Source organism: Labeo rohita, chromosome 13 (assembly GCF_022985175.1).
Source record: "Labeo rohita strain BAU-BD-2019 chromosome 13, IGBB_LRoh.1.0, whole genome shotgun sequence".
NCBI lineage: Eukaryota > Metazoa > Chordata > Actinopteri > Cypriniformes > Cyprinidae > Labeo > Labeo rohita.
Window position 1 is genome coordinate 15,133,273 of NC_066881.1, and position 19,248 is coordinate 15,152,520.

General features: G+C 38.1%; 1 protein-coding gene across 2 annotated transcripts in view; it reads left to right on the top strand.

The window, feature by feature from the left end:
- Positions 1 to 536: 536 nt before the first annotated feature.
- LOC127175207 (pro-neuregulin-3, membrane-bound isoform) overlaps positions 537 to 19,248 on the top strand; it is a 379,194-nt gene continuing 360,482 nt past the window's right edge. For both annotated transcript variants that reach the window (XM_051126140.1, XM_051126141.1), the window contains exon 1: positions 537 to 2,630. In XM_051126140.1, the coding sequence (XP_050982097.1) occupies positions 1,937 to 2,630 (694 nt within the window). In that variant the 5' untranslated portion in view covers positions 537 to 1,936. The remainder of the gene's footprint in view (positions 2,631 to 19,248) is intronic.

The window sequence follows — 19,248 nt, forward strand, 5'->3', positions numbered from 1 at the left end:
TTTCAAACAAGGAGGAAGCAAACTAGCATCTCTGCTGTCTTTGAGTATTAAAGTGTTATCCACTCCCTTTAATTACAACCCTTTAGTGTTGCACAACAGTTTATTAAAAAAATACCACCTATTAGACACTGCGCACGACTTCTAATTCATACCATCCATTAATTTAGCTCAAGTTTCCTCCCCCTCTTAGAATCTTAGATAAGAGGAGGAGCTGGTTGCATGATTGACAGTCCTGAAAGAGAGATGCTAAGACTGACTTTGTTTACAGCAGTCAGTAATCTCTTTTTCTGCTAATACCATAGAGCTCTGACACGGATCTCTTTATTTCTTTCCCGTATCTTGTCTTTCTCTCTCTTGCCCTCTGCTTCTCGTTTTCTATCTCATCCTGCTGCGAATGCTTTCTCAACTTGTACTTATCTCTCCCTGTTTCTCCCTCCTTCTCTCTCTCTCTGTCTCTCTCTAAAAGGGGTGGAGAATGTTCTTGTGAAGAGAGCAGGTGCAGTGCCTCCTCTCTCTCTCTCTTTTTCTCTGTCTGTCTCTCTCTTTCCTGGCATCAGCAGTAGGGGAGAGTAGAAGGCTGTCTGTGTATGTGTCTGGCTGCAGTGTCGTAGGCTTGAGCCGCGGTAAAATCCCACAGGAGATTAGAGCGGGAACACACGCTAGTCCGGACTCTTTAGAAATGGCAGCCCTAGGAGAGAGCAACAGACAGGCAAAACAAACACACCCGTAATGAGGAACGGATGAATGTTGTCTCATGGAAAACCTGCACGCTGTCTCTCTCTTTTTTAACCCTCTTCATTTTCTCTTACCGTCCGTCTTCGAAAAGCTCACTCCTCCCTCCCTTCCTCCCCTCCATCCCTCTGCTCCGCTCCTCTCCCTTTCTCTCTCTCTCTCTCTCTCTCTCATTCTCTCTTGCGCTCTCTCAGTGGAGGAATGTAGATAGAGGCTGAGCGTACGCCCGTTGCTCTGCACGATATCAACGGCTCGCTCTACGGCGGTGGGTCGCTCGTCAGATGCTGTTCAGAACGGATTTGTACTGCTGACGGATTTGACTATCCACCATCTCTTTCCTGGACAACTCTGCACCTGCCACTGCCTCCTCTACCGGGTTTATTGCTCAGCTTGCGCGTACCGGGATCTGTGCTGCAGGTCCCTTGCTCCCACAAGGATGCTATAAATCAGCAGGAGCTTTGGTCGTGGAAAAAGGGACATATTGCTTCACGGTCAACGCCGAGTCCTTCTCCGTGAGGGAACCAGCTTTCTTGGATATGTATAGCTGACTCAGCGCTCGAATATAAGACCGTGAGTCAGAGCAAGACCTTGAAAAAGGAATTGGTGAGAACGAGGGAGACGGAGAGGAAAAAATGAACCAGTTTTTAACTTTTACTGAACTCTACCTTCAAATACTGCAATGAACGGAGATACGAGATCGGAGGATAAATCTAACGGTGGTGTCATCTGTAAAAAGAGGGATTTGATAATCTGACGACAGAGAGTGCTGCTGCAACGGCTGGTGCTCGGAGTCAACATGCAGATAATTTCACTCCTCCCTTTCCTTCCAGCTTCTTTGCTGAGCACCTTTATTTAACATTTGTACCATTTTAGTAATCTTGCGGCGAGCTGGAAGTCCTCTGGACGTATTGGTGGAACTGGACTAAAGGACTGTCCTTTTTACCGGATTCTGCAACCACTGAGATTTCTACCTCCGGAATTCTATTGGGTGTATGCGCTTGTCTGATTGTGAGTGTGTGGATGTGTATTAGTTGCGTGTGGATGTGATTTGTCTGCCTTGATGTGTTCGTAACTATTTCTGTGTTCTTGCGGTTCCAATTTTTTTTTCCAATGTCTGGCATTACTGGCCAGCGTTTCGCCTTGTGCTGTCCATGTCTGCCGAGCGCCCGGCCTTGGGGTTAACCCTTACCGTGCCACAGGTGAGATGAGTGACAGCTCTGGAACAGTGAACTCGGGGGCTATGGTGCTGGAGGAGCCCGATGGGAGAGGTGGCTCCGGTGGACGCGACCAAGCCCAGGCCCCTGCGCGTGGTGGCATTTTAAGGTGTGGGCCCTGTGCCGTTTGGCCCCGCCAACAGACTTGGCTCTGCGTGGTTCCGCTTCTCATTGGCTTCATAGGCCTAGGGCTCAGTCTGATGCTGCTGAAATGGATCGTAGTGGGTTCTGTGCGGGACTACGTGCCTACTGACTTGGTGGACGCCAAGGGTATTGGCCAGGACCCTATCTTTCTGTCCAAGCCCAGCACTTTTCCCAAGGGATCTGACACCACCACCACAACCACTATTGGAGGGGTCAGTTCAGTCAGCCCCACCGTCACCACTGTGGTGCGGAGCAGGACTCGAACAGGAACTCCTCCGAACGTCCCCCCTAGAAGTGGTGGGGCATCCGGCAGCCAGGTGACGCAGAAGAGCCCCTCTACGCGCTTTGTCACACGTAACCCCACCTTTACGACCACCGTGGCCTCTACCACAACGTCTACCGTCCATACGTCCACCTCCAGCCCCTCTCCCTCCAACCCTGCTGTTCTAAACGACTCCACCCAAATGTGGACCCGAGAGCAGTCATCCACTGAGAGGCACGTGACCACGCCTGGTCGAACCCACGTCAGCCGCAAGACACGTAAGTTTCATATTTCTGATCGGTTCTTGCTAGTTTTTGCTTTGGTAAGAGCTGTGCAGTTCTGCTTATGGTGGGGCTTGTTGGTGATCAGACGGTCTTTTTTTGACTTTCTTTGTAGATTGCACTTTTGCATGTTACTGTTAGCATATTGTGTTAATGACATCCCTGATCTCAGAGGTGAAACATGATGGATTCATGGCTATGTGCAGTCCCGTCTATCATGTCGCCAGGGAGCGGCAGATAACACTAATGACAAACAGTGACTCTGACCACTCCCTGTGTTTCAAAATATGTGATATGACAAATCAAGAAACATAAAGAGAATTTCATAGGTGTAACAGTGTAGAAAAAGCTTTGCTTTTTCTCATTTCATATTTTTTCACTGAGTGCAGCACGTGAAAAAGCTTACGCATCAGGGTGTCAGTTAGTGAACGTCAGAAGATGTCTCCTTTAGCTCTTCATTTGCTGATTTTATATGGGTTACTAGAAGAGCTTCAAGCGATGTTTCTAATGACGGAGCTATACTTTGCATAAATTTATGTAATTGACACATAATTAAATAGCACATTTTGCTGTTCATTTAAAAACTACAGCAGCCTCTGAAAATAAGAAAACTGTATCGTATGTGCTAATGGTAAACCCTAGTGTAATGTCAGTGGCATTTTAATTGTCTGTGCACGCATAAATTGATTAATGCGTCATCATGCCTGATTGCTCACACCTGCTCACAGTATTACCTGACGCCAAGTTGTGCTGTCCATATGTGATTCTGCTATGGGATTATAGTGCCTATACTGTAGTCAACAGAATGCCCGGATAGAGATGTGCTCACAATTAATGATCACATTAATTTGCATACAGTGGACAGCCTGTGCACAGTGATGTATAGGGGTTTGGAGTTATATTTGAACACTTGTCATAAGAATTACAGTGACTTACAGTGAGTTTTTGTTCCAGTGATATGAAGATTGTAATTTGAAGAGCTCTTTCTTTGAATTCAGACGGTAATATTGGATCATAGTGACGGGTAGTAAGAGGTTGTCATGCCTCACCACTCTATGAGATTACTTCACTCTCCATGTTAAATCCAGATTAATTTACCTTCATTCATGGAAGCTACTACTGTTACATCTACTGTTAGTCTTTAGGAAACTTTCCTTTTTTATTTATTTTTTTTTAAATAAGAAGTTTAAAATGATAGGGACTTTACAATACATTTAAATTGCCAGATTTTTTTGTGTTTTTAAATTAGGAAAACATAATTTGGTCACATTTAGTGTATGATTTCAGGGCTAACAACATGGATGACAATGGGAAACAACATGGATGAGGTGATAGTCTTGGAAGCATCAGTCAGACAGATAACTATCATTGAGTAATGTTTTACATCAAAACCCTTCTGCAATTTAAGGATTTATATTATCGTTTGTTTGCATAATTATGAAAAAGATGGAATATATTTTTGTAAATGTTTTTTTTTTTTTTAAACAAAAAATATCAAAAGCAAATATTTTTTTCCACATGACTTGTTGGACAATTTCAAGACAAACTTTGCTATCATCTGTTCAAAACTGATGAAAATTACGCCATTTTAAGATGAGTGGTATTTATATCTCCCCTACTGCAATACTTTGAGAAAAAACAAAACAAAACTGTGGTTCTTTTATGTGTGTAACACCACATATTTATTAAAGTATTTCTATATGATTTTAAACATGTCAAAGGAGAAAGATAGTTTAATTTTGATACAAACAATATCAACATGTTTTTTTATTCTTATTTTTATTTTTTTCATCATCAAAATTCTCTTGGTCAATTAGTATGTTAACTAAAACTCTTCCAGAGCCCCCTGGTGCATGTGCGGCACAGTTAAATATGATTGATATTCAAACTATTCGGTAAGATGTAAATTAATTTTTTTATTCTGTTTACTGCATCATTCTCTCGGGATCTCCTCCCTTCTGGTGGACCCCTTTTCAGTCAATAATTTCTATGCCCTCTCTCTTCCACTAATTTCTCTCCCTCAGTTATTTTTCAAAAACCAAAATATCACATTTTTATACTTATTTTCATGACATTTCATAACAGTACCAGTTTTCTGCAAAAACATCAGAAAATAGTTTAATGTAATTACTGCATTTAAGAACACTGAAAATGATCAAAAAAGAATAAAAAGGAGTTAAGCATCTTATTTAATTATTTAAAATGCTTTTTAAAGAGACCTTGTCCTCTGGTTTGACATCTTTGTCCTGTGGTGTGACAGTACAAGCGTCACACCAAAGGATGTTTCAGCCTTTTGTGTCAATGAATGACCTTGCTATTATAAGCTAACCTGTCATTAGCGGTTAGCAAGACACATTTGTGTAATTTTTCATGATTATGTAGTTTTTAATTACAAATATAATTTAGGGGTGTCACACCAAAGGACAAAAAAATGTATCACTTTTGTAGTGGTTCCAATAAAGTTTAATAATAATTTTTGAACAATTCTGAGACAAAAATTGACAATGTGCACTTGTCACAGGCTTGACAGGGCGCTTCAGTAACATGACAATGAATGGGGTCCTTCAACTCATTAGAGTTTTCTCTGGGACTAGCCGATTTAAAATCAGGAAATGGTGTCACACCAGAGGACATGCTTTTCAGAGACAAAATGTATCAAGTTCCTACGCTTTCAGAAATATGAAGATGAAAAAAATGATTGCCATTTACTAAAATAGACACTTGTACAGTTATGCCAGAGGTATTTATTAACATATGCTTTTCTTTTTAATTTATAAAAGTTGTAATTTACTGTACCATGCTTGGGATAGTAACACCATAGGACAATTTTGAGAGTTGGCTCAAAAAAAACAAAATAACAGAATAACACTGCAGCTTTTATAACAACAGGTCAGTGTAGGACAAAGAAATGTTTAACGACTTACTGCATTTTAAATAACGACAATATTAGTTGAAAAATGCTGAAAATGCTGTTACGTCAACAACCCATATATATATATTTGCAAACATAAAAATGTTGCCTAAAGCCAGCAGAAAAAAAAACAAAAAAAACGTTGACAACCTGTTTTTACTGGCACAGAGTCTCTGTTTATAGAAATGTAGACCCCTCTTAACTCGCAGTAATAAAAAAGAACCCATGAATTTCATGAGGTGTCGTAAGGCTTTGAACAAGTCCTTATCGTATACTTTGGTTGAACAATAATTCATTACCATTGCAATTGTCTGACAGAGGATATCTTAATCCTTTATGTCCCTTAGCAACAATTGCCTACCTTTATCAGTAGCTCAGAGAAAAAGATAACTACACCATTTGTGATCCAAATGCATTTGAGAGCTCACAGCTGTGGCTTGTCTTTAAACCCATTACTGCTTACCATATTTAATATTAGAGCTAGAAACAGATATTTCAGTGAAAACTTTCCAGATAAAGAGGCCGCTTTGTTTTTGATTGGCCATGGTGAATTAAGTAGCCTGTGATTTTTGTTTTTGTTGTGTTAGTTATGTTTGGTTAATGAAGTGGAAGTTCCAGTGCTGCTGCTTTGGATCTGTTAGAGAATTTAGAGTTGAATGCAAATTTGCAGATGTTGCTAAGGGCACCTTGCGATGAACTGACCGTAGAAAAACCATATCTCAATGTGATCGATTATGAAGTTGCAGAATCAATTGTAGCATTAAGTGAAAACAGCTTTGGTTGAAACTGGCTGACACGATTCCTGGTTCCAGCTGACTGCCATTTAATGACCATTGATTCTTCCTTTGTTTTGTAACATCAGGCTGATTGGGAGGATTAGTTCATGTCATCTGTAGTACCACACTGTATGGGGCATTTACTACACTGTACCACTGTTTGTTCTTAAAATACAAATGAGATTGGAATCTTTTGATGATTCTGACATTAAATCATTGCCAGTGTTAAATGATCTAAAAATTGTAAGATGTTGTAAGATGAGGTGATTTATTTGCCTCGCCTGTCTATTTCCTGTTTTAAAAGAAAGCCATAAAAGCACTCCCTTCCAGTGCCATTAGAGCTTAATTTCACCAAGACTATTTAAAAAAAATGCCACTTTGATTTATCTTTTTCAAGATCTCCTAAAGGAGGGATGAAGCCTTAAATATTAATGCTTAGAAAGAGAAACATGTTCAATATGTAGAAGAGCATGTGAATAATTGACAAGGGTGTGCTGAAAAATTATCAGGGAAAGGGATGAGAAATGTGCAGGGTTTTATAAATAGAGGTGGAGGAGAGAACGGTGAAAGTAGGCAGTGGTGACTGGATTCAGCATAACAATGTGTAGAACATGCCAGAATCTCTGTAAAGGGAAATGTTACTTCATAGTAAAATATTTTGAGGATAATTCATTCAGAAATCATTTGCTCACCTTCACGTTCCTGTGACTTAAGATAATTTAATGTTTTTTTTTTTTCTTTCTTCATTTGGTCCACACAGTTAAGGTAATCAACCCAGGCTCACTGGAAAAGGTGCCTGTGGTGGCATTTCTGTGAAATTATATTTCATTGCTTCTTGCTGGTTTCATGGCAGTTTCAAAGTGAAATGTCCACTGAGTGGTGCTAAAAGCAACCATGCAAAAATAAGTCTTTGTTAATCAACAATCTGCCCCCTAATCATAATTTGTGTGAAAAGAAATGAAAGTTGTTGGAGTTTTACTGCCACCAGTGTTCATTTCTGCAGTAAAACTGCAGTGGACCTATGATGAAAGTAAACATTCTTCAGTGCAGTGCCAAGTTGTGGGAAAACAGAGTCTTTTGCATTGCCTTTCTTCTGATCCCAACATTAGGAAAGAGTGGATGAACATTATTTTTAATAAACATCCAGACCACGTCAGCAAGAACCCGTTCCGTTTTCACTTCATTTTTCCATGGATTTGTTTATAAACAAGGCACAATTCCAAGCAGGTTTTTCAGAAAGATTGAAACTAACAGACAATGCTGTGCCAACTATACAGTTTTACAAGAAAGTTTGGGAACCCCTTGCAGAAACTGTGAAAATGTGAATAATTTTAACAAAATAAGAAAAATAATACAAAATGCATGTAATTTTTTTTTTTTAGTACTGTCCTGAGTAAGACATTTTTTTAGATGTTTACATATAGTCCACTAGACAAAAAAAATGTTTCTTAATACTGTGTGTGGTTACTTGGATGATCTATGACTGTTTTTTTGTTTTGTGATGGTTGTTCATGAGTCCCTTGTTAGTTCTTAACAGTTAAACTGAGTACTGTTTGTCCAGGTCCTGCAGATTTTTCAGTTTTCCAGCATCTTTTGCACATTTGAACCCTTTCCAGCAGTGACTCTATGATTTTGAGATCCATCCTTTTCACACTGAGGACAATTGAGGGACTCAAGCACAACTATTAAAAACAGTTCAAAGATTCATTGATGTTCCAGAAGGAAACACGGCCCATTAAGAGCCTGGGGATGAAAACTTTTGAACCACTTTTTCTTATTTTGTTGAAATATAATTTTTTTTTCATTTAGTACTGCCCTTCGGAAGCAACAAAAGATAATTTGCATGTTTCCGGAAGACAAATAAAGTCCAATTTACCTTGATCTTCAAATTCAAAAAGTTTTCACCCCCCGGCTCTTAATGCATTGTGTTTCCTTCTAGAGCATCATAGAATGTTTGAACCTTTTTTAATAGTTGTGTTTGAGTCCCTAAATTTTCCTTACTATACCAATTAAAAAGGTGGATCGCAAAATCATACAGTTACTGCTGGAAAGGGTTCAAATATGCAAAAGATGCTGGAAAACTGAAGAATCTGCAAGACCTGGAGGATTTTGGATTCTGGAGGATGGAGAACTTTTATTACGTGGTCACTATTGCTTTGTCTGTTACTACTGTAGCTACAGATCGTTTGATATGTACTGAGTATTTATGCATTTTTAACCTAAATCACAGCAGCGCCAATATATGAAGGATGTAAAACATCATTGCAGTGGGTCTAGAATCTGCCACGCCTATTCAAACAGAGTGTTCTGATGAGGGGGTCAAAACAGGAAAGAAAATAGCCTATTACCTCTAAATTATGATCTGTTTTGATGTAAAAGTCTTGATAATATTATAAGTGACCCTTTTAGGTTGGTCATTGCCCGTTGATGTTAATGAACCTTGAATCCGTAGTCCCTAATTTAGATGATTTAACTTATTAAACCAATGTGCCATTAAAATTAAAATTCCTGTGTGGTTGCAGTGCCGTACATCTATCAATTGTGCTTAAAAGTCTTTTTTTTCTAGCTTGTAATGCAAGCTACCTTATTCCTCTCAGTGATTTAGTCTCAGGGTTCTAGATTCTATGGAAATGAAGGCCATTAGCAGTCATTTGACCACTTTATATTCCAAATGTTTTGTCTATTTACAGTTTTAGGTTGAAATTAACATCAAAAATGTTGACAGCTGACATTTTTGCATGAAGGATGACTTTTAGAAAATAACAGTAATGATTATAAATCCCTGAAGACCTGGTAGGGTATTTGTGAAGAGTTGAACTCTGGTTCAAATGCAAATCATTTCTGTATTTCCCATTTAGTTGTGCACCAAGTCGTGCAATAATTTTGAATCTTAAATTCAACCTTTTTGGGGGTAACAAATATACCTCACAGGAGAAAGGCTTAAATCGTTGATGATAAAAGATGCATGGGATGCTTATAAGAAAACAATAAGCTGTTCATCAGCTATGCTGGAGGCAAATGTTAAAGGAGGAAGCTTTATCTTCATTACCATAGGTTTAGTTTCTGTCAAAGGGATTGGGCGTTTAGATCAGTCATATAGAGGATCATTATAAGCACTGTTTGGAAATAGATCTTTCATTGATTCTACGAAGATAGAGACACTTGTTTATGACATTCACAGAGCTCTCAATTAACAAATAGCTGCATTAAGTCTTAATGATGCTTTTTGACACAGACTAATGATATTTTTTGTGTGCGTGCTTCACATGGCAACATTACTTAAACTTTTATGTACTCATAATCAGTGTAAAATACTAATATTATGCATGCTTTGAAAGAAGACATAATTTTGATTAAGTAATTATGTCTTGTATTAAGAATTTGGATTTACATTCCTTTTATATTCTTTTCAGTGTTTTGTTAATTATGTATGATGTCATTTGCTTTGTCCATTTCTTTTCGTTTCTCCTGCCTCCCTTTTATTTCTACTCTTTTGTGACATGGTAGCCTGTGTCTTTTTTAGGCCTACTCAAACCCTAATATCTGTGGACAAACAAATATCAAGTTGCTTTGGCGGGTTGCCTTGGTCACTTGATGGTGTTTAGGCTTTTCAGCCTAATACCACATTGTGACTTTAAATAGAGCTGACCGGCATGACAAATGAGGACCATAACCCTCAACAAACCATTCTGTTGAAGCCCAGCCAATCAGAGTTCATGGATAATGTTTGTTCTCAGCGCAAAAATACAGCCTAGCATAAAGGAGCACAGCCCCACTGTGAATCCTGCTTATTACTGTTGCAGCTTAAAGCCTATTGAAATATCCCAGCCAACACAAAAGAACTCTGTAGAAAGAGGTTTACCTACCTCACCACCATAGCAGTATAATTCTAATAGTAATACTGTGCGTTTAAAGTAAGACTAACTGATCAACTAGTCTAACTATCTAACTAATTGTAATCAATTTAATCAATTAACATCATTGTAGTCTGCCCCCAAAAGATGGCAAAGCAATGATTAGACATTACAAAAAAGTATCCCTAGAAAGCTTTGATTCAAGACAGTTTGTTACGCATGAACTTTTATGGCTACACTGTGGCAATGACTTTCTTTTTTTTTTTTTTTCTGAGTTTTACTAGGGCTGTCACAATTCCTTGATTCAAGTACTCGGTTTAAAAAAAAAATAAAATAATTCCTTGTTTTCATTTTACTGCAAAGTCATTGGTGTTTTGGAATACTCCATTACCAAAATAATGGTAAGTAACAGCCCTACTATTTACATTGTTCAGAGGTGGCATGAATGCATTTACGCTACAATAAAAATAGCATAAATAATACTGAGATTAATGGGTTCTTAAAAAATGCGAAACTATTACTGTTTTTAAAACAAAATACATAAGACAAAATGGAAATTTGAGACAATATAAGGCAAAAACCATACAGGGGCATTATTTTACCCTCATATCTTGAAATTTAAATGCATATAACTGCGTTTCAAATATTTACATAATCAGTAGGGATGTAATGATAACACATAATCAGTAGGGATCTAATGATAACATCGATATCTCGATATTATCGTGGTCACATGACGATATGAAACGATGGATCTTCCAGGCAAAAAGTGTAGTTTTAAAAATATGTTTAAACTTCTTATTCTAACATAAAAGGTCTTTGTAGTTGTATTTTGGGTCATTATGCTTTGACACAGTATCTGTCAAACGAACTAAAACTGAAAGCACAATATACTTAATCCCTTCATCAAGTCTGTTTTCTCTGCACGTTTCAAAGCGAAGCGCGCACTTCGTTCACGCGATCAGCCTGTGTTCCGCGCCTTAGAATGGTCCTGTTCACAGTCAATGAATGCAGTGAACTCACTTATTTTATGTGCTGTGAGATTAACGTGCGTTTGGGAACGCAACAACGATCAGTTATGCTTTATTTTACAGCATTTCACAAGACTTGTAGTAAGACGCATTTTTGTAAGCCTGTGTTCACTGAAGCTGGAGTTTTCCATCAAAATAAAAGCTCTCCTGCTGTTTCAGTCAAAATAAAAGCTTAAAAGTACAGTATGAATTGCTGACAGCTGGTGGTTTAAAGCAGTCCAAATTTAAAATATCCTTTTCAAGTGTGTAAATTAGGAAAGAAGTATTATAATTTCCTTACTGGATTGTAAGGAATTGTGAGGCAAAATAATATACCTACTGTATGAAATATTCATTTTCATTCATCTTACAGTGCAGTTGTTTTACAATATATGGTTATTACTGTCATAGGAATAACAATAATATGAAATTGTTATTATTATTCTAGTTTGTTTGGCTTCCTAAAACACCAGTGTAAATGTCATTTAGTGAATAAATAAGCTTTCCATTGATATATGGTTTGTTAGGATAGGACAATAACAACTATTTGAATATATGGTATCTGAGGGTGCAAAAAATCAAAATATTGAGAAAATCACCTTTAAAGTTTTCCAAATGAAGTTCTAAAAAATGCATACTACTAATAAAAAATTAAGTTTTGATATATTTACAGTAGGAATTTTACAAAATATCTTCATGAAACATGATCTTTACTTAATGTCCTAATGATTTTTGACATAAAAGAAAAATCAATAATTTTGACCCAAACAATGTATTTTTGGCTATTGCTACAAATATACCCCAGTGACTTAAGACTGGTTTTGTGGTCCAGGGTCGCATATCGCAATATTATCATGTTGTGAATTTTGATATAGTTAGATGCCTAATAATCAGTCATTGTCGTGCATATATCCAATACTCACTCACGCTAGTGACTATAATACCAGACCAGTGAATAGTAAAAGATAGTCTGTTGGCATATATTGGTCTAGCTGTAATAATTAATTCAAAGCTTCATTGTAAACCATGCTCACCAATTAAATAGCTCTTGGAATTAACTTGAACTTAAAAGAAGGTGATTTGCACAATTAGCAGGGCTTTTTTTTCCTGCAGTGGTACATAAAATAACTCCTCTGCATATCCATTTCAGTCATTTGCTGTGTATGTTTGTGTGTGTGTTTATGTTTGATCTGAGTTGTCCCCTTTCAGCGCTACCTAAGGGATAAAAGAGTGCATCACACTCCCCGAGTCCGTTATGAGATATTGATTCACGTGTGATTGTCTACCAGACTTGTGACACTCAGCACTTTGACTGGGATCAGTTTAGTGTCACAGGTCTGATTGCTCATGCACAGCACTTTCCTCTGTTCCTGGGCTTGTTTTGATGAGCCGCAGAGGAGCCCAGTCCTATGCGAGTGCACTGGATGTCATAAACAATTTCGTAATAATTCATTTTACATCCTTGAATTTGGTAGAATAGCACCGTGAAATTGGCCAGGCTTTGTTTTAGGATGTTTTCTTGCCAGGTCTATTTTGAGTCGTGTTTCCTCTTTCAACGAAGCAGCGGTGTCACCATTCTTATTTGAAATAACTCAATGCTTGCTATACATGATTTGCTCTCCCCCACTACTTTGACAGATGTAGTTTGACTAAATCTGTCAATGTACAGATTTAGATTCTCCCACTGTAGTTTGACTAAACAAGAATAAAGACTCTATGAGTATCGGAGCTGTCTGAATGGTGCAGCTGCAGTACGGGAAGTCTTTCTCATAGCCCTGAGGGAAGGATCCTACAGCCCTGACATGATCCCTTATGCCTGAACTCATTTAGGCTGCTTAGAGCAATCTCTTTTTGCTTACCCTCGCTCTCTCCTATTCTGTCTCTCGTCCAAAATGCTAGTTGGTGGCTAATGTGCTCCATGTGCTCTCCATTTAGTTCTTTCTCCCTCCATTTTTCTCTTTTGCCTTCCTTATCCTCTTGCGGTTATCGAGGCAGATCTGTCACAGGGACACTGCACCTCAGGACATGGCTTCACACACCGTGACAGCATCCAGCCAACACACTCTCAGCTCAGATGGCAGATTAAAGAAGGGTCACACATGCCCCCACAAACACACACACACACATTTTGATGTCAGACCGAGGTTGATGAATGGCGGAAATGGAGCGAGCGTTTTGCACGGCTGTGTGGTCAGCGCTCTCACGGTGAGTGTCTGAGTACATTCGAGGGAGCGGTCAGCACGGATGCGGACCGTTAGAGGCCATATGCGTCGTCTTCCCGATCAGATCTGGATGGCATCTGCAGGGGTGAACGCGTCAGTCCTAGTGCTGCCGCTCTCTCTTTTCAACCACCTGTCAAACGTTACTGATGGTTTCCCGCTGAGGCTCTGCCTCTCGCCTCTGACTCCGCACATACTGTAGACGTGAGTCAGAATCATAAATGACTGCTGTGGTGATGAGATCTAATATGCATAATGTACGCTTTAATGTACATCATTTTAAAATGTCAGTTAGGTTTTAAATTGAAGGTGTCTGCTCCAAACCAAACAATTGTTTATTCTTTACATGAATCAAATGCTGATTCCTTACACAGAAGGAGATGGGAATAAATGAGGAGGCCCAGACTATTTGTGACCCTGGACCACAAAACCAGTCGTAAGTAGCACGGCTATATTTGTAGCAATAGCCAACCATACATTGTCAACCAAAAATCATTAGGATATTAAGTAAAGATCATGTTCCATGAAGATATTTTGTACCATTCCAACCATAAATATGTCAAAACCTAATTTTTGATTAGTACTATGCATGTCTAAGAACTTTGGACAACTTTAAAGGTGGACAACTTTGTTAAACTTTATTTAAATTTGGACAACTTCAAAGGTGATTTTTCTGAATATTTTCTTTTTTTTTTTTTTTGTTTTTGTTTTGTGTCCTCAGATTCCAGATTTTCAAATAGTTGTATCTCGGCCAAATATCAAACCATACATCAATGGGTATCTTATTTATTCAGCTTTCAGATTATGTGTAAATCTCAGTTTCATAAATTTTGACCCTTATGACTTATGATTTTTTTATTTGATTTACATTTTTTTTAAATAAAAAATTCATAAAAAAAAAAAAATCAAATCTTAAATCTGTGGTGTAATTTTTTTAATTTTATGTACTTTTATTTTTTTTGGAGGACCAGACTCTTATTGTTAAAAGTATGATCATATTAGTAAAAATTATTAAATTATTTTTTGCAGTGTTATTTATAAAAAAAGACAACAATATAAACCTTACAGATACAATCTGTGTATATTTTTTTTAATATTCAACATTCTTATAATAATTATAGTAATAAACATGTTAATTTAAAAAATGTATAGTTTAGAATTAGGAAAACATTGGGAAAAAAATAGATTATTTTCTTACACTCAATTTAAGATATAGACTGTAAAAAGTCTTTAGGGTAGTTTTGCTTTTCTTTTAAATGTATCTGGTTTTAAAGATGGTCAGATATTCTAGGGCCCTGTGAAATATGTTTTATTTTTTCCCAAATTCCATTTTGTTTTTTCCCAAATTCCATTTTAATTTTTCTGGATTCCATTTTTTTTTCTGTTTAAATGTTTTTGGACTCCTTTTTAATGGTTAAATTAAATGTTATTAATGAAAGCATGTCTAATTAATTAAAATCGTGAAACTTATACAATTTAACATCAATTAACTAAAAGTTTAGTTATGTGTTAGTAAGCAAAACCATGTGTCTGTGCCATTCATTCGTACAGAGACACGCAGAACGTGCAGGATTCATATTTAAATAGTCTTTTGTGGCTTAATATTTACAGATACTGCTCTGTATCATGATTTGATTTCATTAAATGACATACTTTTGATTACTTCTTCCAAACATTGACAAATTCTGTGACATTAAAATTGTATGCATTAAATTGTAAATTCCTTTTTTATGACTGGATTCCACGATTCCATCTGCGTTTTACTGCATCGCGGAAATCATAGGGCCTTAATATCCACACAATATGAGCTTCTGAATTCTGGCTTGAAAATAAGCTTCGAAGAAATGGTGCCAATGACTGGAAAATGTTTTCAGTGCCATGAGCTCTCTTTAACTGACCTTGTCCGATTTCTTTAGTGAAATACTTCAGGGATCATCAGCCTAACAGTAATACTGTATTATAAAACCATAAAACTAGATCCCCCTGTTTCACTACATTAGCACAAAGTAAGCCTGTCCACCTACTCTCCTGCTTTCTCATGCTGACGGGTGAATACTTTGCCTACGATGATCCTCGTAAGACCTCCTTATTGGCCCATATGATCTCCTTTCCCTCCATGTAGGACACCATTTTAAATTATACATGTAATATTCTACAGCTTGAAGCTCAGAAACACTTTTTTTCTGTAGGCAGTGTAAATAATTAATAGTGCAACCACAGAAAGTAGCGTCATTCTATCTGCCATTCAAGCTCTGTGTGTTGGCTCTACCACTTACCAATTGATAACATTAAGAGGACAGCAAAAGTAATGATGATGGTGTCATGTTAAGGTTGAACTGCACCTTCCACAATTTCTGCTCCATTTAGAATCAGGGATTCACAGTATCCTCAGTAAAAGCTCATGCTTAGACAGGATTCCTCAGATCTGACACAAAATGGAGGCAGTGTGGATGAAATGATTGACAGTAGCAGAGGAACCTAGAGAGAGACATTGGTTCAGAATGAAGCTCATTTGCGTCTGACTAGCTGTCATTTCCTGAGTGACAGATAGGTGATAGATCGAAGTGACTGTGTTTGGCTTTGTGTTAAATGAGTAATTGAGAGAGTGAGTGGAAGGTGTGACACACAGACAAGTTAAGATTCAGTACAGAGATCTAAAGAATTTCCATAGTAATTGTCACGTAGAGTGAAGAAGGTAAAATAGCACAGTGTCTGATCATTTTCCATTTGCATTTGCCATTCCAAAAAAACAGTAACTATTGTTATTTAATTATTTTTTAGAGGAAAAGCCTTACACATTTCTAGTTGTTCAGGATTGCTGGATATGCCAAAAGATATGGGAAGTATGTTCTACAGGAAAAGGAACTGTTTTAAACAACGGGGTGCCTCAGCAAGACAGCGAATAGTACATTAGTAAAAAAAAAATGCTCTGTTTTACAGCTCACCATTCATGCTTTGAGTCCTGTCATTTCAAAGTCTTGGAAGAGTTGTCTTTTGCTCTCTTTCTCCACAGGAAAGCAGTTCACTACATCCTTGGCAGTTGGATCAGTGGTGTATTCACTGTCTGAAAAAAAAAAAAAAGTGGTGGCCCTCTCGGAAAAGTAGCATTTATGTGTCTGGTATCTATCTCTGTGACAGCGAGGAGACCTGGGACATTTTGCTGAAGCGAGAGAGAGAGTGATAGAAATAAATGTGAAGAGAGAGTTATTACAGATTAGAGGCATAATCTTTTATTTATGGAGACAAATTCCAGCAAGCTGCGCAGTGAGCTCCTATGGCACATGCCAATGTGCAGGCGTCTGATGAGGACCAGCACCCACCCGACTGGAGATAGATGCTGTCTCACTCCATTTCTCATTCTGAGACAAGACCCAGATTTTGAAATATCTCTTTCACTACTTCTCCTTTATCTCATCAATTCTATAATGCATTTCCTAAACCACATTCTGTTTGGGGTCTGAGAGTCCCAGTGCCATTTTAATACTTCAACAAATGCTCTTTAAAGGAAAATTGTCATTATTTATTCAAAAAAGTTTTTTATTATTTTATCAACCTGTCAGTGGAGTCTAATGTTGTTTTAAAGCCCACTGACTGAACATGGTTCAGTATGGGTAAAAGCATGCTTTAAATCTCTGTGACTTTTCCTAGAGGATTTATCGGATGCAAAATTCACTTTTACATGTTGTTTGAACTGAAATGTGTCATGGTATGTGTCACAGTGTGTGTACATAACCACCCTATAATGATAAAAATCCAGCCAGTGTGTTTTTTAAATCCCCGTCAGATCAAGCCATTCTCAGATTTTTGACTGTGTGACGTCACACCGACCAAGGTCGCTCCCACGATTGTTGATCTTACCTTAGACCTGCCCTGAGTGAGCTGTAAATGGTCCGCCATTGTTTCAACGCCGGAGCACGGGTAGACAAGAATGGCTCCTAAGCGATCGAGGTGTTCTGTAGTTTTACTCCATTTACTCCTGACATCTGAGCAGTGGAAGACGCAGAGGATTAGTTTTGTTTTTGAAGGGAATGCAGCCCCTGAACTACCTAAATGTGTCTATGTTCACGCAAATCATTCGTGATCCAGCTTTAGATACAGAATAAGTGAGTAAAAGGTGTTTTTTTTTTTTTTTTATGAATGTTTAAAAATCACGTTTCCTAACAATGTGTTAGTTAGCAAGTTCCGCTGCTAAATGTGGTTAAAGTTTACAGTTTCTCAGAGGACTGTTTGTCACCCCACGGAAGAGAGAGGCGGGGTGAGCAGAGCTCATTAGCTTTTGTACTAGCTCGACTTCATGCATTATGTAACCACATTGTAAAGGTGACGCATGACTTCGGTGGAAGTACCAACCCAGTGTTTACAATGTGAACGTGCAAAGAAAGTCAAAGGCCCTTTAAAAAAAAAAAAAGAGGGCAAAACAACGTCAGACAATTCTGAAGTTGGAGGAGAAAATTAGAGTACAGATAACTAACAGCGTGTGACCTTTCCAACATGATTACGTAATGCATGAAGTCATGGGCGTCCATTTTTCTGTTTTTTTTTTTTTAAAGAAAATAACCATTCGTTTCACTAGATAAGACCCTTATTCTTTCGCCGGGATTGTGTAGAGCCCTTTGAAGCTGCATTGCAGAATGCAAAAATGCTGAAATCGTGAGGTGACATATGAGTTTACCATTTGATTTTTTTCTATCTGGTACAAATTATTATGATTTATAGGAGTGTGCTGAGTTTTAAGCCACTTTTAATATGCATACACTTGTGCTCTGACCTTTCACTGTGTCTAAGTGCTACATAATATTAGTTATTATCAAAGAAAATTGTTACTTTCTACTTGTAATGATTGAAAACTACAGCTTTTGTCTTTCAACAAAGACTTTTTTTTTTTTTTGTGTGTTTTTATGATCTTTTTTTTGCTTAACTTTTGGTAACTTCCCAGCGCTGTTTGAACCTTTCTCACCCTCATTAGTGTTAGACACCCTCAGGCGACCAGTTCCAAACAATTATTAACCTTTAAGGAGAGGTAGGCGCTCAGACGGAGGCGCAGAGCTCAGATACCTGAATCAAATTATTTTGGGGTTACTGAGAGAGTGATATACGGCCCTGTATGCAGCCAGCAGGCTGCCTGTTATTGGTCCCCCATGACAGGACTTCGAAAAGTGTGTGCGGAGTGCATTAAAACACATTAACGCACATTTCTTTTCACTGTCTGATGGTATAAATGTATAGACAATAAAGAGTGTCTAACATATTTCTTGCATAGCTCTCTTCAAAGTCTACTATGGGTGTATGATGTGTCCATCACATATGTACCTTTGATCTCTGCAGGATATTTGGGTGAGCGCAGAGCATTATATGATGAAAACGCCTTATCTTACTACTTCTGCGACATCAAACATGACAGCCTTTGGTCTGTATGTGCTTTAATGTGGTGTATTTTAGTGCCACTTCAAGCTGTACTCTCGTCTGGGGTGTTTTATAAATATTTTTAAGTTTACCATACTTCCCCACGCATCTTGATGGACAGTAATCCTTTTGCGACAAGATACTCGGCTAAACGCCGTTGAACGTATCTGCTGGGGCTACAACCGCTCAATACAGCTTCAATCTGAGAGATGAACCTGTCTGTCACAATATACTAGACAGTCATGGATAGACGGCTTTAAGCAGGTTGTAGAAAGTTGTTTGTGTTTGTCAGATATTTCGGCCTTGCCTCAGCCGGCCTTGCTTTTTGCAGTTTGCTCGGTGAGTCTGTGTATGTGTGTGCGTGTGTGTGTTTGTTTTTCTTGTGATGGAGTGTACGACCAGGGGCCACGGAGTGATGGATGGTGGAAGAGGACGACAGATC